General features: G+C 45.9%; 2 protein-coding genes and 1 pseudogene across 2 annotated transcripts in view; 2 read left to right on the top strand and 1 right to left on the bottom strand.

Moving 5' to 3' along the window:
- LOC147009983 (uncharacterized) overlaps nt 1–19,011 on the bottom strand; it is a 50,107-nt gene extending 31,096 nt beyond the window's left edge. The window contains exon 1 of the mRNA XM_085861218.1: nt 18,787–19,011. The gene's annotated coding sequence lies outside the window, so the exon portion shown is untranslated. The remainder of the gene's footprint in view (nt 1–18,786) is intronic.
- On the top strand, nt 2,740–4,599 carry LOC147009984 (uncharacterized; annotated as a pseudogene).
- On the top strand, nt 4,637–22,311 carry LOC147009982 (uncharacterized). Its single transcript, XM_085861217.1, has 2 exons — nt 4,637–6,383; nt 22,191–22,311. Exons 1-2 carry the CDS (start codon nt 4,690–4,692, stop codon nt 22,309–22,311), a joined length of 1,815 nt encoding a protein of 604 aa, XP_085717343.1. The 5' UTR covers nt 4,637–4,689.
- The last annotated feature ends 1,009 nt before the right edge of the window (nt 22,312–23,320 follow it).

Genomic DNA, 23,320 nt, shown 5'->3' with positions numbered 1-23,320 from the left:
ATAACACAGCCAGCAGATGAAGCTGGCCGGCACCTTGCCGTGCAGTGCAGTTTGATGGAGGGAGTGCGGTGGTGCTGGCCACTCAGAAGGCGGGCTCGGACCTACCTACCAGTCTCCCTCCCACCTATCGCCTTTGCCTGTCACTGTCAATACCCACTCCCTTAATTTGTCAAAACCCAATTTAGCCCCAACTCATTTTTTTGTTGTTTTTATTTTCATCCTTACTTCTCCACTATAATTTCGTCCCCTAAACCCCTTCACTGTCTTTGTTCGGCTAACCTACCATCCCCTAGCCAACTCCCAACCCCTACGTTCCCTTCCCGGAGGGGAATAAGGGAGAGCTAGCGTACTGTGTCGAGGCCCAACTCAAGCCTCAGGATGGCCTCCCCAGACTTCAGCGATCTTTAACCGAAAGTGGGTCCAGCGGCCCACAACGAGAGCGAAGGGATGGATGGTGCGGAGGGGTACCCTTCCTAATCTACCCTATCCATTTAACTGTTAAACTACCCTGGGGCTTTCAACAAGCACCTCTCGCTTAAACTATTGGTTCTATCAAGCCAGATTCCCGTCGCCCGTGTTGGTGTCCTTACAATTTTGGGCCTTGCCCCACAATTTTCCTCCCGTGCCCTCACACGGTCTCATGGCTGGGACGCGTGGCCCTCTTGGCAGGCACGACCCTCTGCCGATTCTCTGACGATGGCACCCCCGGGTACTACACTGCATCCGATCCTACCAGCTCCCTAAACACTGGGGAGTGCCCTCCCTGGAGACTCCCCTGAAACGCTCACGTGGCAGGATGGTGCCCCGGGCCCCTTCCCTGGGTGCCCGTGCCCAATGCACTGCCCACGCGGCCAACGGCGCCCCGGGCCCCCGCATCATGCGGGCGCACCCGTGCCCACTACGCTATCCCGGCCCCCCCATGGGCCTTTGGCCTACCACGGCCGACTAGCCTGGTGCCCGGGGTACCCACTCAGCGATACTCACCTTTCGCAGCCACACTCCCAGCCTGTCAACAGGGCTCCTGCACCCCTCCAAACAGGTTTCGAGCCTACATTCACACCAACAGCAAAACGACCTCCATTTTGTCAATTTGACTAACCCAGCTAACTCACTCTACACTGACCCCGGGGTCCCTTGGGCGGCAGTCACTCCTCCCCCCAATCACTCATCGCACCATGCATTCCCCATTCACTCCATTCATACAGACCCGCTGGCCTCACTCACTCAACATGTCACAACTCTTCAACTCACACACATCGCCGAACTCTGCCATCCTGCTTACTAAATCCCCTACCTACCTTGTGCTCCCACGTCATCCCTTAAATTATAGCACGTTCCATTTAACACTACACTACACTACACTACACGTCCCCACTACACATCCAAAGTCTGTCTCTGTCTCCAATATTCAAAAATAATTTCCCCTCCTAAATCTCAACTAAAATCCCCCTAACTAATCCATTCCACAGGCCCCATGAGGACTTACCCCTGCCCCATGAAGCCAGTCTAGCTAAGCTAACCCTTCCCCCTAACTAGTGTCCATCCTGTGCCCAGGCCAAGTGGGTCTTCCACCCCTGCTCAGGGAATCCTGTTCACCCGAAAGCGAGGCTTGCCTATTTTTTTTTTTTTTACATGCGCAGCACCAGCGCGGCAACTCGCAACCTGTGCACCAGCATGGCAATTCACAGCCGCGCACCTTCGGCGTGACGTCATGGCAGCTGTTCGCATCCCTCGTCCCTTTTGGACGGTACCATCCGGCAGGGATTCACCCTCCTGCCAGATTCCAACCATACACGCAGCCATGACGTCACCCGGCGCAGAAAAAAGACAAGCCCCACGTCTCGAGGGGTTCCCCACGCGACCATATGTGCTCTGCCCGTTGGAGCTTAACATACACGCCCGCGTGGAGAACCCATCCGGTCCAAATCCGAAATCCTGCCTAATAGTCCGGCAGATATGTGAAATATTCTGGTAGTTTTGTGCCTTTGATGATACAAGCATGAAATTTGGTACACAGTTATAGCATACCCTTAGGAAACATTTTGGATATAGGGACATTCCAGATTACCCCTAGGGTCAAAATGGTGGCCATTTTACAAAATGGCTGCCACGAATAACAAATTCTGCCTACAAGGTCAGCAAAGTCATATGTGCTTGGTGCAAAACACAATGTAGTGAGTATAATATGATTATTATCAACTAGTATGCACATGCTCCATTATCTACTTCATATTTGACTAAAAGAAATGCATCTACGGTGGTCTATGAGGGACACAGATAACAGTTTACCATCGCAATAATGCATGGCTGGAACAAGAGCTCTGCAATATGATCATGCATGTGAATGTTACCTGAATATTGTTTCTGGAAATATAAATGGATCAAAAATCAAATTTGGTGAAAGGAACTCCATGAATATTTCCATTATTAATTACATACTGGTAGCTGGCAATGTCACGATTAAATGCATAAATTTGCGAAATCGATATTGATGTACTCACTGTATTAATTTTCATGATTGCATAATAGAAATGTTCAAACTACAATGGTGTGTTCATATTGATTTGGTTTTAACATGGTCCTGTCCAGCGCAAAGAAATAATGCATGGTGGCCTATTGGGGACATCGAGTGTCAATCACCCAAGATCGCCATTGTGTATATATGCATCTCCTCTGGGCTGGGTTTCGTAGTTGAAAACATTTTAACTCTGCTATTCTGTTTTCAGGTGATAACTCCACTGTAGTGTACCCAAAGACTAATCCCCTGCTTGGTGGTGGTTCTTCCCAATTTTACAGTGACTGATTGGTGGTGGTTCAAGACAATGGCCAAGCATTTCAAACTATTAGACCCCCAGCAGCAAGGGCCAAGTACATCTGTTACATCAATTAACCAGACAGACTGGAGCCTATGTGTGCTGTGTCAGATGGACACCACTGAGCCTCTTCATTGTCCAGCTGACTCCAAGCGAAGCACAGGAGGGTCTGGATACCAGACTCTGGAAGACAACCTCCTCAGGTTCAGTGAGATCGACTGCTTGCCAAAATCTCTCGACATGTCCCGCTTGGACGATGGTGAGGGTATTGAGTCCACCTTCCAGCACCACAGGGCTAAGTGGCATGATTCATGCAGACTACAATACAACAAAACTCAATTGATTCGGGCAGAGAAGAGGAAAACAACCAGTGGGGATACCGAAGGCGTGACACGAAAGTATACCCGTCAGAGTGTGGACCGCACAGAGTCACTGCTCGAAACGTGTTTCTTTTGTGACAAGCCAGCAGGTAACGAGTCTTTGCGCAAAGCTTCTACCTTTGACCTGGACAGACGAGTCAGGAAATGTGCTCTGAAACTAGACGACAAGCCACTTATTGCTAAACTGAGTGCTGGAGATATGATGGCGCAAGATGCCCTGTACCATGTGAAGTGTCTGGTTTCCCTCTATAGCAAAGCAAGGGACACAAAGAGAACCTTGGATGACCAGGATGATATCAATCATGGCATAGCTCTCGGAGAACTGGTGTCCTACATCGATGATGCCCGCATGGACGCTCTTGTGGCACCAGTGTTCAAGCTGGCAGACCTAACAAGTCTGTACAGAACTGGCTGAAACAGCTTGGAACAGTCTTGACTGGACGTGTTCACTCGACCAAACTCAAGCACCGGATCATGACATTTTCCGGACATGGAGGAGCACAAGCCTGGCCGAGATGTTCTGCTAGCTTTCAACGAGGACATCGGATCAGCCCTTCACAAGGCCTGTGAACACGATGCTGATAGTGATGGTGTTCATCTTGCTAGAGCCGCGAACATAGTCCGAAGAGACATGTTGAAGACGAAGACAGCCGTTAGTGGTTCATTTGACGCCCTCTGCCAAGAACAATCCGTGCCAAGTTCTCTCGTGGCACTAGTTGCTATGATCCTGAATGGTCCCACGATCCAAGAGCAGTCAAGCCACTCATCTGTATCAACACCCACTCTTACAATCTCACAGCTCCTGATGTTCAACAGCTACGCACGCCGCCGACAGAGTACGAGTATTGAGTCTACCAAGCACGGCCACAATCGAGTGACCCCCGTGCCTGTGTACCTGGGAATGCTGATGCACACAAAGACTCGCAAACGAGACCTGGTTGACACTCTGTTCCACTTGGGTCTCTCCGTCTCCTATGATAGGGTGCTGAGCATCTCCACGGACTTGGGGAACAGTAACTGCCGCTTCTTCCAGCAGGAGGGTGCAGTTTGCCCACCTGAACTGAAGAGTGGTCTCTTCACGACTGGCGCAGTGGATAACATCGACCACAATCCCAGCTCAACTAGTGCTCAAGACTCGTTCCACGGCACTGGCATCTCGCTGTTCCAGCACCCGAATAGTGAAGTGCGTGGAGTTCAACGGCTGCGGGTAGTAGTCTCAGATGATGTTACTACAACAGCAACCACTACACACCTGCCAGTCATACGCCACTGTACCTCCTGTGGTTCTCGGTAAACGTGAACCACCGATGCCCAAGTTGGCTGGTCCCAACAGAAGTGACTGCCAACTGATCCCTCAAGCAATGCAGGTGGAAATACAGGTACGCCACAGAAAATATATCAACTGAAAGTTGTACATATTCTGTATTCATATATGTGCCTCAATCTCTTGTTAACTGTGTGTGGTGCTGAGGTCCTATCTCTTGTTAATTGTGTCGATGAGTTCTTGTCATTTTGACAGGTGGCTAGAGCAGATGGCAGTTAGTGTAGCATCAGACACACCACTACAGGGAGACGAGACTGTGTCATGGGCTGCATATCATGCCAGCAAGCAGTCCATTCCAGAGGAACCAGAGTGTGGCGTGACCCTCACCTCATTGCTGCCTCTCTTCTACGACCAGGCCAAGTCCGTGGCTATGATTCGTCACTCCATGGACGTCATCAAGACAGCAGATGAGATTCTGAACCCTGGTCAGATCCCAGTCCTCATCGTCGATCAGCCACTGTACGCACTCGCCAAACAGATCCAGTGGAGATGGCCAGAAACACATGGAGAAGATCACTTAGTCATCCTATTTGGTGGACTCCACATTGAGACGGCTGCACTGAAAACTCTGGGTGATCTTCTGGATAGCAGTGGGTGGACAGGAGCTCTGGTGCAGGCAGGAGTTGCTACAACTGGTACTGCTGATTCCTTCCTGAAGGCTGCCCATGTTACACGCACTCGGCGAGCTCACCAGGTCACAGCCAGTAGCCTCTATCTTCTCCTACAGAAAGCCTTCAGCCAAGGAGCAGATGAGGGACAGGATCTAGAAGACTGGTGTGCTGAACGTGTGCAAGCCAGTCCGCAGTTCCACTTCTGGTGGATCATTCTACAGTTGGAACTCACTGTCCTAATCTACGTCAGATCGGTCCGTGAAGGGAACTTCCTGCTATACATTGATGCCCTGAGCAAGATTGTCCCCTGGTTCTTCGCCTTTGGTCATACCAACTACGCCAGGTGGATACCAGTTCACCTGCGCGACATGGTAACACTGGCGACCAAACATGCAAGTGTATACACGCAGTTTCTTGCCGGCAACTTCACAGTAAAGAAGACCACTCATGCGTTTTCTGCGATGGCCATCGACCAAGCCCACGAGCAGAGTAACGCATTAGTTAAGGGTGACGGAGGAGCTGTAGGCCTGACAGAGAATCCCGCTGCATTACGCCGCTGGATGGTGTTTGGTCCAGAGATGGCCAGAGTGATCGCTGAGTTCCAGGCCACATCAGAGACCAAGAAGGCTGTTCACAAACACCACGAGCAGACCAAGCACACACAGGTAGCCTTTGCTAGAGATGTGCGTTCACTCACTCAAGTCATGGGGGAGATGGGCAACCCATTTTGTGATGACAGCAAGGATCTCCTGGTGCTAGACAGCAGAGACCTGGCAGACCCAGCAGTTATCAATACTGTACGCCAGATCGAGAAGCTGGGACAAGAACCGCATGACTCCTATGTCCATGAGAGACTTATCAACCAGACAAAGCCCATCACCGACCCAATCAAGAGAAACAACCTCCCTCTCTTCAGCCGACCTCCAGTCAGAGAGAAGTCAAGAGCACAGCTGCAGCTTTCATCTCTGAAGAACGACTGCTCCCTGTTCTCCAGGTTGTTCATTGCGTCCCAGATACGTGATGGAGATCTTGATGAGTTCTTCGCACATGAGAACCAAGCATGTCCCCCTGCACTGTCACACATGGGCAAGATGAGACTTGGAACAAAGTCTGATCTGGTTGGCTGCTTAGAAGATCTGGTCCCTCCACAGGAGAATGCTGCTGCTGCTGCTAGTCCAGCAGTTGAAGTCATCATCCTTGATGGTGCAGCGATCATCAGTATGCTGCCACCTGGCACAACAAAGACCTTCAATGAGTATGCATCAGAAGTATTCTTGCCATACGTCACATCTCAGCTGCAGCATACGAGCAGGATGGATATTGTCTGGGATGAATACCTCACAGACAGTTTGAAGGCAGACACTAGGAAGAAGCGAGGCAAAGGCATCAGGAGACGAGTCGAGCCATCTAGTTCCATTCCTGGAAACTGGCAGACCTTTCTTCGCACAGATGAGAACAAGATGGAGTTGTTTGACTTCCTAGCCACCAGAGTAGCAACAACAGACACAGACAAACAAGTCATCAGCACCCACCACAAATATGTGGTTTGTACGCAGGCCCGATATGTTGCTGGTCTTGCCCCTTGTAGCCATGAAGAGGCTGACACAAGAATTCTACTCCATGCTGAAGACGCTGTGAGGCAGGGATACAGCAAAGTGTCGATCCGTACAGTAGACACTGATGTCGTGGTCCTTGCGGTGACAGCAGCTGGACGTCTGGACATTGATGAGCTCTGGGTTGCTTTTGGCACAGGAAAGAACTTCAGGTTCTTGGCAGCTCACGAGATGTCTGTGGCACTGGGACCTAACAAGTGTCGAGGTTTGCCATTCTTCCATGCCCTCACTGGATGCGACACCGTTTCAAGCTTCGGAGGCAGGGGGAAGAAAAAAGCATGGGAAACCTGGAAAGCCTGTGATGAGGTCACTGATGTCACTGCAGCATTCTGTGCCTTGGCTGCCACGCCTACTCCTTCAGCCGTAGATGTCCACATGGATGCACTGGAGCGTTTTGTTGTTGTGCTCTATGATCGCAACAGTAGCCAGGAACATGTCAATGATTGTTGCAAGCATCTGTTCACCCAGAATGGCAGATCAATAGATGCTCTCCCACCAACTCGTGAAGCCCTGAAACAGCACATCAAGAGAGCTACCTACCAAGCCGGCTACTGTTGGGGCCAGATGATGGCGTCCACACCAGAGCTCCCATCGCCCATTGACTGGGGGTGGGTTCACACTGATAATGGCTGGGACATATACTGGACAACCCTCCCAGAGGCAACTGAGGCATGTCGGCAACTAATAAGGTGTGGCTGCAAAAAGGGATGCAGAGGACAGTGCAAGTGTGTCAAGGCTGCACTCCAGTGCACAGCTCTATGTCACTGTGGTGGGGAGTGTACAAGAGAGTAGAACTGGGACAAGAGAGATCACAGATGATAATTACGTAGCATGTACACATGTATCCATGCATCATAGTAGACTCTGTTACCTGGATCTAGAGGTTCCACTGTATAATTTTGACTCTGTAAGTTGATGTTAGGATCAAACAGAAGCACTTCCTCTGAGTGTTAAATGAGTTCAAGTTCAAGTTAAAGAGTGTTAAATGAGTTCAAGAGTGTTAAATGTTCAAGAGTGTTAAATGAACAAGTCATTCCATGGTGCTTGATAACAGTTTTTTGAAGAGTTTGTTGTGGAAAACCGTCCAAAAGTGCAAAAATGCACCAAAAAATGACCAAATAAATGGTTTATTCACGCTTTGTCACCTTTATTTGCTATTTCTTATTTGCTAGAATCTATATTTAGTTAAATAAAACCACTGGTATGCTTCTTAAATATAGTTTTATACAACACAAAATCAGCTATTTTGTAAAATGGCCGCCATTTTGGCTCTGGGAAGAATCTGGAATGTCCCTATATCCAAAAATCTTTGTAAGATACTGCCCTAGCAGTGTGCCAAATTTCATGCTTGTATCACTAAAGGCACATTTTTTTCACATATCTGCCGGACTATAAACTTTGTCCGTCGCGGGATCTGCAACATTCACCGCTGGCGTTTCCGGACCGGGTTTCACTCCCGCAGCCCAGCACGTGGGGGCCTCGTGCGTACCACAGCACGGACCTCGCGCTCGCTGCTGGGCAAACCCGGCGCGGTGCTCAAAATCGCTACGGCTGCTACCCGGCCCTTGTCCCTTATCTGTCGCCGTCGCCGTCGTCGTCTCCATTCCCCCCACGCGCTCAAACTCCCGCGTGTCACGAGACGAACACACCTCACCATTACACTCACTCTTGGATATGCGGCTGTTAGCCGCATTTGGCCGCTCACTCACTCGTGCCGTTTCCCTCACACACACCATACCACTTACACACGCGGGGGCACTCGCCCACGGTGTCTCATTCACACACCGTGCCTCACTCCCACACGGCTGTTCGCACACGCGTGCCGTTTCCTGCGCGTACGTGGTCTCTTCCACCTGCGGTGCCCCTTTCACACACGGTGTGCTGGGAAGCACGCTCTCCGGCACACTTGCCACCACACCACTCACACACAGGGCTTCTGGCACACGTGGGGCTTCACCCATACACGCGGTCGCACTCACACCTTGCACCACACACACCGGGACAACACTCGTAACCACACACACCGGGACATTTACGCTGGGGACCAGTGCCACCACAAGGGGTTCCGGGGCCTCTCTACCCCCCAAGCTCAGCGTGCACCTGTCCACAGCACTCCTCCCCTCGACCTCGCAAAGCACGACCAAACTCACCTGGTCGTGACTCGCTTCAAGGGAGCAAACTCCCTCCCCTCGTTCCTGTAGGAGGCCATCCAGCCGCTAGCACCGGGTCACAAAACAGTCCGCCAGCTCACCCCCATTATCCTCCACTACCTCCGTTTGTGTGTGTGTGTGTGTTCCGTTCCTTTAACCCCGTCTTTATCATGCAGTCTCTCCTCTATTTTCTCCACCTCCCGCGTCTCTACACATTTTCTCTCCTTGTTCCCTATTTCTATTTCTTTCTGGAGTTTTTCCATCTCTCTGGACTTCAATTTTACTCTCTCCTTGAGTTCATTAATTTCAAACTTGTATAGTTTTTGTTTTCTCTCACACTGTTTCTCATGTTTCTCAGCCTCCAATCTCATAGTTTCTTTCAATTGGTTAACCTCAAATTCATGTTCTTGTTGTTTTCTATCCCATTGTTCCTCTCGTTCTTCCCTCTCCAACCTCGTTGTTTCCTTTAATCTCCTGATTTCTCCTTCCTGCTTCATTCCTTGCTCCTTCACTTTCTCCTCGTATTCCAACCTATTCTTTTCCTTTTGTTGTTCAGTTTCAAATTCATACTCTTTCAGTTTTCTATTCCACTGTCTTTCTTGTTCCTCATTCTGCAATCTCGTTATTTCCTTCAATTTCCCGATTTCTTTCTCCTGTTTCATTCGTTCTTCCTTCAGTACTCTTTCTTCTCTCACCATCCTCAACTCGTTTTGTAATCCCATCTCTGTTTTTGGTATTTCTGTAACTCAGAAGCTTTCTTTTCTAATTCCTTTCTCATCTCCGCACACTCCAACCTTGCTTTAGCTTCTAACTGTTCTTCCGTCTTGCCCTTGTGGTTTTCTACCCGTCTTCCCAGTTCCTCTGTCTCCATTTTTACCTCCAGTCCCAGCTTATGAACTCTCTTCGTCATGTCTTGAAGTCTTTTCTCACACTCCACCGTTACGACCTTCAATCCCTCCTTTGTCTCCTCCTGGCTTCCTTTTAAATTTTTCTATTGTCTTCGTTACCTCGTGTCTCATTTTACACGTTTTGGTCTCCCCATTAATTGTGACCTCGCCAGTCTTTATCGCGGGACTGACAGCCGTTGCACTCCCCCCCCCCATTGGTTCGGAGTCTCCGCCACGTGGCGTCGCCATTTTCTCGCCCGCGGTCCGAGTTTCCTTTCCCCATGCCTTTATGTCTGCATTCATTTCATCCATTTTGCCGTTCATGTTCTCCACAAATAGTTTCATAATCTCCATTACTTGCAGCCCTGTCGTCCACCCTGGCCGCCCCCACTGGCTACATTTAGTGGTATGGTCATACTAATAATAATAAAAACCAGATGGATGGCATCGCTACTTTTCCCAACCCTGGGGTAAGGATGTGTCTTTCTCACGGGTGGTTTCCATGGATTCCTTTACCATTGTCTCTACTATAAGACTACAATTAGTGGTGGGGTTATATAAGGAAGAACCATCCGGGGCCATGGATCCTAAATGATTACACATATACATTTCTACCCCCGGCACCCTCTCGCCTTGAGACTCCATCTAATTTCTCGTAAGGGGTTAATTTTAAATTGCTCGTAATTTGGAGGGAACGGAGGGGGGGGGGGTCGCTTCTCTCACCCCTGAACCAATTCCTCGTGAATTTAGTTGGAGACCGAGATGGATTTGTATCCCACGCCTGACACCAGTGTTGCGAATTCGCGCCCGCCGGCATGCGAACGGCCACGTAACTCGGATCGCGGCACGTCGCCCACCGGACGGACAATTCAGTCGTGACCCTCCGGAAACTATCGCCCGGAGCCAATCACGGGTGGGCCTTTCGACCTCACCACAATCGTGCCAATCGGCCACCCGTGTAGGATAGGGTTGTTCGCCAAACTCGACCTACCTAAGTACCCACGCGTATGGTAAACCGGGCGATCGTACCTCACCGCAGGTCGACTCCGGACACGAGCCGCTTGGGCGGCCCGTTCCGTACTATCGGGATAACCGAGCGGTGTTATCGTCGAACTCGACGGTTCAGATTATTTACCGAGCGTTTTGCACCCACTACGAACCCCTTACGTGAAGTAGGATGGAGATTCAATTAGGAAAAGACGAAGCGAAACGGGAAAACAGTTCACACAATGCACATTTATTTCCCGGCACACGGAAAGCACGTACATACAGCCATACAGTCAAAATGCACATAAAGCAACCAAAACAATAAAAGCAACAATGACGCAGAGTTAATACCGACTACGCGCACACACGGCAACACTTATACAGTTTTACTTCACAGACAGCGCCAACACACATTTACACAAAAGCAAGGGAAAGAAGCCACCCTCATAGACAAGGAGGCAGACAGGCCCGTAGGCCAAATGTGCGCGGGCCGTAGAGGAGCGGCCAGGTCCGCGAGATCGGGGGGGTCCTACCCGCGTCCCCGTGACGCGTTGCCGGGCGAGCCGCAAATGTGGCCGCGCGGCTGTGCCCGGACTCCGTGCTCCTTGGCGGGTTTCGTTAGCACGACGTTCGGGGTGGGGTGGGAGTGGGGCCCCCTTTTGCAATATCTCAGCGTGGGGGAAAGGGAGATTGTTCATGCCCTGGGGGAGGGGAGTGGCTGGCTGGCTTGGGTCCCGCGACGAGACGAGCGATCCCCCACACCGTAACCTCGTCGCCGACCGCAGTCCTTCTCGCCTCGGACCCGAGCTCCCTTGCCTGCATTTCCACCGCGCGCACTCGCCTCAACTTCACCAACGCAACGCAACGCAACGCGTCCCCACCAGCCACTTCTCAACGACCCTCTCCAGGCAACTCCAGAACTCAGCTCTTCCTGCAACTCTTCTCAGTTCCGCACTCTCCTCACCCGACCGACTCGATTCTGCCACTCTCTTCGCCTTGCGCTCGCCTTTTTATAGGCGGGCAGGAGAAGCCAACATGCAAATATTCGGATTAGAATGACCTCGGGGGTGGAGCCACACTCGCCCATTGGTTGGAGGAAACGGGGGCGTGAGCCTCCCCTGATCCTAGAATTTGCATATATCGACTTCACACACACACGCCTGGAGGCGGGGCCAAGCCGCCCCGCGCTCGCTAATTGGACGGAGGAAAAGTGGGCGTGTCGCGTTTTTGATCCGAATTTCCCCTCGGAAAGGCCACGATTCACGCTCGCGGCTCGGTGCGTTCGGCACCAATAGCCGAACGGGCCCGAGACAGCCCGACGTTCAGTGTTCACAGGTGGTGTGGGAATGGCCGTAGAAGGAGAGAGGTGAAGGTGGTGGAGGGTTTTCGGTGGTGGTTTGATGGTTATGGTGCCGTTTGGGAATGGCGGTGATGCGATGATGTGGGAGCGTAGATGGTGGTGGTGGCGTGGTTGTTGTGTGATGGCGGTTGAGACGTGGTTGGTTCAAAATAAGGATAGAACAGAAAAAAATGGCTAACTCAAAGCGTCGCAGCCCAGATGAATCACATAAATTCCCTCTATACAATGGCTTTGGGCTAACTTCACATGTACCTATGAAGATATCTCACCTGAGGGTCCTGAATGGTGGTTTGCGAATTTCCACAGCTGTAACAATATCTACTTTTTTCTGCTGCCACTACCTTTCCAGGGAGACCATTCCATGCATTAACTACTCTCTGAGTGAAAGTCCCCTGCCTTACCGTCTTAACTCTTCTCTTATTTACTGTCAGGCTATGGCCCCTGGTTCTGTCACTGTCTACTCTTGAATAATTCATTTTCACTTATTTTATCTATACCTTGCATTATCTTAAACATCTCCATCATATCTCCTCATAACCGCCTCCTTTCTAATGAATAAAGCTCTGTCTCCTTTAGCCGCTCCTCATAGCTGAGTCTAGCTCGGCCCAGAATCAATCTAGTAACCCTTCGCTGAACCCTCTCTATTGCATCTATGTCCTTCCGGAACTGTGGTGACCAAAACTGCACACCATATTCTAGAAGTGGCCCTCACTAAATTCCTGTACAATGCTAACACCACCTCTTTTGATATATAAATGATCCCCCTCCGAATACAACCTAAAACCCTGTTTGCTTTACCTATAGCTGCCTGGCACTGTGCTGCCTGCTTACCTCTCGTATCCATTACCACCCCCAGATCCTTCTCCTGTGTGACACGCTCCAAAATTACCCCTTGCATCCTGTAGTGTAATCTCCATTTTCATTGTTCTTTCCCATCCCCAACACCTTACACTTGCTCAGGATAAATTACATCTGCCAATCTTTTGCCCAATCTCTGCTCGTATCAATACTCTCTTGTATCTGTTCACCACCCCCTCTGCAATCCACCTTACCTCCAAGCTTTGTGTCATCTGCAAATTTGGAAAGCTTCCTCTTGACCCCACTATCCAAATCATTGATGTAAATAACGAATAGTAATGGTCCGAGTACTGATCCCTGAGGTACCCCGCTACTTACATCCTCCCAGCAAGACATCCTCCCATTCACAGCCACTCTTTGCTTCCTACCACTAGGCCAATTTGCAATCCAATTATCTACCTGACCAGCCACTCCACAAGCCCTCACGTTGGCTAACAACCTCCGATGTGGTACCTTATCAAATGCCTTCTTAAAGTCTCGATATACTCTGTCCACTGCCTTTCCCTCATCCACCCAATCAGACACTGCTTCATAGAACTCTAAAAGATTTGTTAGACAGGAACTACCTTTGGTAAACCCATGCTGACTACCTTTAATTAGTTTGTATTTATTTTAATGGTTCCTCATCCGGTCTTTAATTAATGTCTCCAACACCTTCCACACAACCGAAGTCAAACTAACAGGTCTATAGTTTCCCAATTCTTCTCTGGATACTTTCTTAAATAATGGTGTTACATTTGCTACTCTCCAATCCGCCGGTACCTGCCCTGACTCCAGTGAGCTATTGAAAATATCCGTTAACATCTCGCTTACCTGCTCAGCCACCTCCATCAATACTCTCGGGTCCATATTATGTGGACCTGGAGCCTTATCTACTCTACTCGATTACCTAGCTGTTCCTTTACTTCCTCCGCTCCAACCTGGATCTTCTGTAAAAGCCCTTCCTCACCTCCTCGATAGATACTCTCAGCTATTGGCAATTCTCCTGACTCCTCTTGTGTAAAAGTTGAAGAAAAATACCTGTTTAATAAGCCTGCCATCTTACTTTCATCACTAACCACTCTCCCGGTGATATTCCTCAATGAGCCCACACTGGTCCTGACCTGTTCTTTTCCCCTGATGTACTTAAAGAAAGCCTTGTTCTTATGTTTAATATTCTTAACCATGTCCTTCTCATGCTCTCTTTTGGCTTGCCGAGTTATTTTCTTAACTTGCCTCTGCTTACTCCGATCGTGTAAAAATCCAACTCCAGTCCTGTTATTTTAAACCCAATAAATGCCCTTTGTTTCTCCTTTATAGCGTTCCTTATCTCACTGCTCAACCACCCTGGTCTCATTCTACTTCTAGTTTTATATCTCATTGGAATGTACACTCTCTGCACTCTACACATTTGGTCCTTGAAGATTTCCCATTTTTCTGATGCTGATTGTCCTGTTGTTAGCTTCTCCCATCTACATCACTCAACTCTCTCCTAATACCATCAAAGTTTGCCTTCCTGAAATCTAATAACGTTACTCCACTATCCTGAACTCTAACCCTTTACAGAACCTTTGCACACACAATATTCTGGTCACTTGCTCCTAAATGCTCCCCGACCTCCACCTCCTCCACCATATTGGGATTGTTACTTAAAAGGAGGTCGAACACTGCACTTCCCCTCGTGGGTTTATCTACAAACTGGGTTAAAAAGCAATCTTGGAATAAAACAAGGAAATCCTCATCTGTTCTGCCCTTTCCCTGTTCCTGCACCCAATCTATCCCTGGCAAGTTAAAATCCCCCATAATCAACACTCTTCCCTTACCACATGCCCTTTTGAATGCTTCATGTACTCCTCCTTCCTCCTCTTCCTTATTTAATCGGCTTGTTCTTGTCATTTAACCAACTCATCTACCAAGGTTAGTCCGAATCCATCCACAACTTTTTTGAGATATTGTGCTACATTTCGTTTTGGCCCTATCTCTTAATGGTGAAGAATCACTTGAAAAATCCTCGGATCCGGATCTTCACCAAAATCGAATCGACTCGTCCTTGTCACAAACTCAACCCGTCCACCAAGTTTTGTCCGAATCCATCCACAGCTTTTTGAGATATCCTGTTCACAGACAAACAAACACGCAGACAGACACCTTTGGCGGCAGAGGTAACAATTTGAAAGTGATTTGCTGGTTCCGATGTATACGTTGCATCGACAGAGTAATAACTCGAGTTCATCGAACTCTTTACCCCACACAGTCTTGAGAAAAAGGGCATGGGAACGATCTTTTCAACTCTTGCTATGTGTTTGGCACGAAACAAACAGCTTGAGGCGCCATTATATTTGTCTGAATGCTGAGTCTCAGTTCCTCTGCCCTCAGGGCATGAGACGGCAGAAATATTTTGTCCAAGTAACTGCTAAACGGAAAGTTTCTGAAAGTGCCAAGAAGGTTATTTGTGTTGTACAGTGTCCAAGTAGTATATAATTCAGTTAAAATTAATGACAGATTTTAAAGGTCGTAGAAAAACAAGGACAAATGTGTCCAAGAGCAGCATCCTAGAGGTTTTGTCGGCTAAAAAAAACAACAAAAAAAACAAACAACAAACAACAACAACAACAACAACTTCCGATATTTCGTCACGTGCCTTGATTAAGCCAATAGCAAAACCCGTCATAATGTATTTACGATATATCGTGTATTTACGAAATAAATAATGTATTTACGAAATTACAATACGATAAATGGAATAATCTTTAAATAGTAACGTGAACTTTTCGAAACTTTAAAGCAAATGTCCGAATATATTTAAAAGTTCATGATAGACGCTCTCAAAAGGCACCGTCAATGCGAGGATATGTACATGTGCTGAGTATTTAAGGAGATCCGGATCCTGTATATAAAAGAGCCGAGTCCCAGAGATTAAGGTTTTGTCTTCACAACAAGAAGAAGAACAAGAACAAGAACAAGAAGAACAAAGCCGAGCTCTCTATGAGCAGCGTTCCCTCTGCGAGACGCTGCTAAAAAATAATTTTAAACTCGAGTAATCCGATTGCGCGTAGTCGACGGGTATGCCTCCGCTCTCCCACACAAACACTTGAGTATTGACATATTTGACCCTTGACCTTTATAATATCTGGCCCAAAATCTAATCAGTGAATTGCCCTGTCTAACTTTACCTTTGTATCAAGTTTGATGAAATTCTGTCCAACATTTGAGTTAGGGAGTAAACAGTAACGAGGCGCAGTAACAGTAACTAAACAGTAACAGGGAAACTAGTAAAATTTCAGAGTTTCACCTTGACCTTTGACTCTTGACCATATCACATCTGGGCCAAAATCTAATCACTTAATTGCCCTGTCTTACTTTACCTTTTTACCAAGTTTGATGAAATTCTACAATTTGCTTCTTGAGTTATCGCGTAAATGAAAATCCGGACGGACGGACAACCCGGAAACATAATGCCTCCGCCACCCTTGGTGCAGAGGCATAATAACCAGAGTTGGTGTCAAAGCCACCCAATGCTCGCCTGTTTATACATTTATCGTTTTTAAAAGACTCGTCTAATAATTAATATTTTTTATAAAGCATTGCAGTGAAGTCTGATCCAAATAATTTTAAAGCAATATATGTATTTGTATATTGTAATCAGTAACAAGAGCGCAAGTGAGCACAATATACGCCCGAACAAGAAGGTATATACAGAATTGTGCTACTACATGGAAAACAGCATCATGGTTGCCATGGCAACCACTTTAGATGACGAACGTATGTCGAGACACACCGTCTCCACAGTCTGTACCTATGTATCAAGTATGAAACGTGAAAGTTGAAAACTTTGGGAGTTAGAGTGCGGACAGGAAGGGACGACACATAATACGCCCCGATATGTATATGTGTGTATATATATACACACACACACACACACACACACACACACACACACACACACACACACACACACACACACACACACACACACACACACACACACACACACACACACACACACACACACACACACACACACACACACACACACACACACACACACACATCGGGCGTATGAAAAATAGTGTGGGAGATAAAAACATTAGAAAGGAAAAAATAACGCACCAAAAACTTAAACATTTTCACGCTGACGCTCACGCTGGGGGTATCACCATAGCTCTCTGTTCTTCGAACAGGCGAGCTAAAAACAAAAAAAAAATTCCTGGAAGTTTACCGCCATTACCGCACTGTCTTATACACCACCTTATCTAACATGTTACGTTATTCCTTCGTGAGCGTTGTTTGTGTCCTTTATGACATAATTAAAACAGGAAATTTCCCGTTTGGAATGATTTTCAATCTTGTTCGATTGCCAGACAGTAAAATATGTCATTTCCCCCCCTCTGTGTGCATGTGCATGATCGGGGCGGATGGAGAGACAAAGTACTGCTAAACTACACACTCTCGTTTTCCTTTCTTATCCCAACTGGGATAAACCCCCAACCCAGTGATAAACTTTCAACTGATGTCACCTGATATTCATACAGCACAGGCTTGGCAGCCAAATGGTCTCCTCCTGCATCAGACAGGCATCCTTGTCTATCTTTTTAGATCCTCGTGGAGGATCTCCAAGTCTTACTCACGTTGTTGTTCTTGTGGACTTTTTTGTTTCACAGCCTACAGTTTTCATCAAAACTTCCTGAAACTTGGCGTATATATTTAAAAATACCCTGCGCAGAAAGTAACCTTCTCCGATTTTGAAAATTCCTCCTAGAAAAAAAAGTTATGACGTCAAAATATCTCCATTAATGGAAATCGCCTAAAATTTATCTCCGAAACGAGGCAAGCTTCTTGAATTCTGTTTGCGGGAATCGAACAGGGCATTAGCAGAGATGAATGCCCGCACATATGATACATCACTATGACGTCATATCAATTTCTATGACGTCATTCCTATATTTTGTTTCACAACCCAGAGTTTCATCGGATCTTCGTGAAACTTGCCATGTATATGCAGAAAGCCCACGTGCAGGCAATAACCATCTCCGGCTTTGGAAATTCTTCCTAGAAAAAAAAAGTTGACGTCATAATATCGCCGCTAATGGAAATCGCCTATACCATTACCTCCGAAACTGGGCAAGCTGTTTGAATTTTGTTTGCGGGAATCAAGCCGGGCATTAGCACAGATAATAATTTATCGCAAACCTGATACATCCAATGACGTCATATTCGTTTTTTATGACGTCATCATTAAGAGGACGAGAATCTTAGCCCATTTGAGCTTGTTATAATACTGTACTAATCCGTCACGGTTAGCTAAAACCACTTCAGATCAAGTACGAATATATATATATATATATATATATATATATATATATATATATATATATATATATATATATATATATACAGTACTGTGGTATAAACCAGCCACGCAACACAAACAAAGCAGCGCTACACGACCCTTTAATCCACGATAAAAAAAACAACAAGCCGAGAACCGAGCATAAGCAAAAACTAGGTGACGTCACGAATGCGATGACGCAATCATCGGGGTTATATCGACTAAAACTCGCACCGTTTGGTTCTAAAACATGGCGACCAGCGCTTAATATCATGTGGTAAAAAGCACGACAATGATGATGATGATGATGATGATGATCCCTGCCCCTGACAAGGAGTGAATGTGTCCCTCTGTAGTTGAGGCCTGATGGTCTATAAACGTCATGACCGCCCCCACCCTCCCTCCCTCCCCAATCGCGCACACACACATGAAAACGCAGCCCGAGAATCGACCTCCGAACACACCGTCCCATATGTGAACAGCTCTCAAACTCACCTCAGCGACCCCGCGCTCAAACGGAACGTTACGGCGTAGAAAAGGTTTCCCGCTTTCTTCGGCCGGACACCGAATCCCTGAGTGGAGACTAAACGTTAATAATAGCGAGGAAAAGCCAATGTGGAGTCGTAATCGCCGTCATCAACGTCCGGCCCGAGTCGGAAACCGCTGCTTCAGCAGCTTAGACAAGGGTAAGAGCTTCAAAAATAAAATAAATAATAATAACAATAAACAACCACAATGTTAAGCGCTGAAAGACACGAACCGAGAGGATAAAAATGAAACAAATTAAAATGGGAATTAAAAAAAAAAATTCCGACTCCATACGCGAGAAACGAAAACGCTCCCTTCGATGGCGACGACGACCACACCGCTCAACGTCCTCGAATTCTCACAGGACAAACGAAATTGTTTCTCCGAACGAACGTGTGCATTTTTGGAGAAGATTTACATTCGGAGATGTAAAAAGATAAAGTACCACGGTTTAATAATTTGTAATTACGTTTATGACAGAATTGGAAAAAAAATAAAATAAAAATCGAGAGGGAAACGACAACAACGTAGCTAACGTAGGATTAATATACACCTCCGCGTAAATACGGTTCTCGACGAGCTCTAAATGGAAATAATTTTCAAAAAAAAGAAACCGAGAATATTCATGGAGATAGAAAAACGTTTACACTTCACGTAGGAATTAAAATCCCACATATTAACGAAAAATATTACCTTCCTTGTTTTGTCTTATACACCGCTTCTTACAAGGCAGTAATGCTAATTGTCAGCAACGAAATTGGTTACGTGTTTATTTTTAGCTTATCTGCATTTGGAATTCCAGATGAGGTACTGTCATCGTGCACCGTCTGTACGTTTCCAATTTCGACCTATCTGGCTAAATGTCGATTCGCCTTAAATTTTGGCAGCAATGTCTGACTGGTAACCACTGATCTCGACACCTGGATTGGTCACGAGGGCTCCGTGCGTGAAGCCACCGGAAGTGCACTTGCCGCCATCTTGTCTCCCCCAAAAGAGGCGAACTGTTGTAACAAGCAACGTTGAACCGGGTCCGGCCGATTTTGAAAAATATATTTCTTCAAATATATTTCAACTTCTGTCAAATATTTTAATGGATTTTGAAGTAAATTACTGTTCCTATTACTCAATCGAATTCTGGAAAATTCCCTTGGAGATCCTTGGCAATTGCAAGGAGGTGATCAATGCATATTATGAGGCCCGACACAGGGTTGGATCGGAAAACAAACATAGGTGTAACATCCCTCAAGTTACATTCGGCTCCTGGTCACTTCATCAATAACAAAACCAAACTAAAGTCATGTTTTTTTATGTTATTTAAAATATGTTTTATTATCTTAGGCAATTTTATGTTATTCTACGTTTCTTAATGTTTTTAAGGATTTTTAAAAGTTTCAACTTTCTTACGTTTTTTAAGGGATTAAAAATTTTTTTTTTTGCTGTTTATAGTGTTTTTTTAAAGTTAAGTTTTCCTCGACATTTTTTGTAGAAGGGGAGGGCAAAAATGGTGGGGGGGGGGAGAATTTTGGTTCAATATAAGTGGGAAGGTCAAAACTTTTAATGTACAAAAGAGAGTGCGGGGGGGGGGGGGGGGAAATGATTTTTTTTGTAGGGAAAATTTGTTTTCGCATCGGCGAGCAATTTTGGGGAAGGCAGATGTGAATAAATTTCCAAACTTAAAGGGTTTAATTTGTTGGTTTTTAATCTGTCACTCTCCAAAATAAGAGGTGTACCATTAGATTCTCAGGGGGGCATGGAAGTTTTAATGGTAAAAAAATATCTTCACCCGCGAGTCGAGACCCCCAAAAAATTAAAATCCTCACCCAATTCTGCATAAAGGTATACATATAAAAACTTATTCTGCCCGACCCAAACTTCCATCCCCACCCCCCAATAGGCTTACATATTATTTCATTGCCCTTAACATTTACAGAACACTTTCAAAGAAATGAATTGGCCTAATGCAAAACATGCATGTAAATAATGAGATGAAAAATCACATAAAAGCTTGATGAGTTAAATTGCTTTAATTTCAAGATGCAGTACCTCTTACAACAAATATCAAAAAGACAACATTTACATAGTACACTATGTAGATTCATTCGAAAACTTTACCACATACGTACATGGCAACCAGCAAACAAAACATTTTTCCAAAGAGTTTTAAAAATGTTTAAATGATATAAAATATTGAGTCTAGATAAGACTATGAAAACGTTTTAAAATAAATATTATCAAAGGATGTACTCTACATGTTAGTTTAAAACATTTTTGTCAAATATTAATAAAAAATCTTTTGTTAACTTTGCAATATTATGAACAAAGATTTTTGAAACCATTTTGAAAACATTGTAAAATATTGTAAAAACGTTTTATAACCTTCACTAAACTCAGCATTTTAGGGAAGGCGTCTTTCAGATCGATGAAACACGCTGGTCACCACTTAAATTCAGGCGAGTGCAACATCTCAAGCTAAGCAATTTCACCCCGCATAATCTCATTGAATTTGGAACTTTTTGAATTGCACCAATCTTCACAAACTCGTCAGGATCTAGCGGATTTCAAATAATTTGTTTTTTTCACAAGTAACAATATTCTTCACATGTTCATATTAATTTTAGTTTCTTTAATTGATTGTATCAAGAATTATGACACTCAAACAAGTGTGAACTTTCTTTTTGTGCAGTGATAATATATTTTTTTGTAAGGGACCAATCAATAACGCAGGGGGATTATCGGGAGAATCCAAGCTTTGGAGAACCTTCAGGAAGGAATCTGAAATTTTTGTTTGGAACATGAAGTATTAAATGGAGACAATTTTGAAAACACGGGGGAGGGGGGGGAAGAAAATTTTGAAAACACAGAGGGGGGAGCCTGAAAATTTTGAGCGGACATGAGGGGGACACAAAATTTTATAATTTTTTTTTTCATTTCTCCCATCCCCTCTAAATATTGATCATTCTCAAAATATAAAATTGTGATGAGCAATAGAGTTTATCATTCCTCTGTGGTTTCAACAAGTACAGAATGGATATTTAGTATTTGTGGAAGCATTCTGTTTCCCTATATGGAATAACTTGATCTTAGAGTAACATGATGATGCAATTTTTACCGGTACTAGGGAACATGATTGTCATCTACTGCAGTGTCAAACTCGTGATCATGTAGCTCAGGGAACAGCTTTAGCTCTGCACTGATGAAGCAACTGCCTGTGAGATGCCACCCCCCCTCCTGTGGAAGGTTTTCGTGGGGGTGTGGGGGGGAGGTCTGTGGAAACACTTTTCCATTTCTAAGCAATTAAGTCTGTGATTTTTACTGATGGCTGAACAAAATGAGTTTGGACATTTGTTTCCTAACTTTGGGTCCGGTAACAGAGGCTGCCATCTGTTTCCCGATATGGAAAAGCTTGATTACTACAGTAACATGATGCTGCAAGTTTTCCAGGTAGTGACCATGATTGTCTTCTACTGCAGTGTCAAACTGGGGTTCATGTAGCTCAGGGAACAGTTTCAGCCCTGCACAATTGCTCAAAACTGATGAAGCAACTGCCTGTGAGATGCCACCCCCCTGTGGAAGCTTTCCGTTTGAGGTCTTTAAGAGTCTTTGGAAATACTTTTCTGTTTCCAAGCAAACAGTGATTACATTAAGTACTGTGAGGGGTCGCTCAACATTTTCACATACGTACAAAGCTTTAGCATTTTTTCAAACCCCTCCCTCGCTAGAATTTGCGCAAATAATTGACACCATCCATGAGATTGCTACGCTACGGTGAAATGCATGAATGGCAAAAGTGGTTCTGGCAGAGTGCCCTCGTAAACGTAGACCATATGACTTTTTTTACCCTATAATGAAAGAGTTTTTTTTGCCCGAAAAGATCAATTAGTTTTCAATAATTTCAGCATGCAGGAATAGCATGACAATGATTGAACAAGTTACTATCATATAGTTCATGACTTGAGTTAGTAAGCTTACGGGTGGCGGTGCGGTCTGTAAATCTGTAATCCCCATCAGCGCACAGACGTAAAAGGTGATTAAACCACACAAAGTGACATTCTCTCACGGTCACATGAGGTCTGTGATTTCCACAAGTTCATTACACCAACTAATAAAACTTTGCATGAGTTACATGCAAAGTTTATTGCTTGCATTTGGAGATTTCTTACTGCCAGTCTGCTGTTTTCGTACTTCTCTGCAGTGATGTTATGGGGGAGACAAGATGGCGGAAAGTGAACTTCCGGTGACTTCACTCCTCGGTATACAATCGCTGTGGACGTGACCAAGCCAGGTGTAGAGATCAGTGCTGATAACGGGGATGGCAAAGCTCCTTCCGGTCAAGTGACTTAAATGGATGAAAATGGCAGACTAAGCAAATTCCTTCAAAAATCTTCTTCTCCAAACACACCAGTCAGAATGCTACCAAATTTGGGTTTCAACTTTAGGCCAGGATAGGGATGTTAAATTGCGGAAGTCATGCCGATCACGTGACTGAAAATGTATCAAAATG

Source organism: Eptatretus burgeri, chromosome 17 (genome assembly GCF_056783735.1).
Source record: "Eptatretus burgeri isolate ZD-2024b chromosome 17, Ebu_testis_v1, whole genome shotgun sequence".
Classification (NCBI taxonomy): domain Eukaryota; kingdom Metazoa; phylum Chordata; class Myxini; order Myxiniformes; family Myxinidae; genus Eptatretus; species Eptatretus burgeri.
Note: the sequence above shows the minus strand (reverse complement) of the source record. Positions and strands in the feature narration are given on the sequence as shown.

Coding starts and splice junctions, on each gene's coding strand:
- LOC147009982 (XM_085861217.1), top strand. CDS start 4,690: ATGAGTTCTTGTCATTTTGACAGGTGGCTAGAGCAGATGGCAGTTAGT. Junction 6,384..22,190: donor ACAACAAAGACCTTCAATGA/GTATGCATCAGA, acceptor GTCCGGTAACAG/AGGCTGCCATCTGTTTCCCG.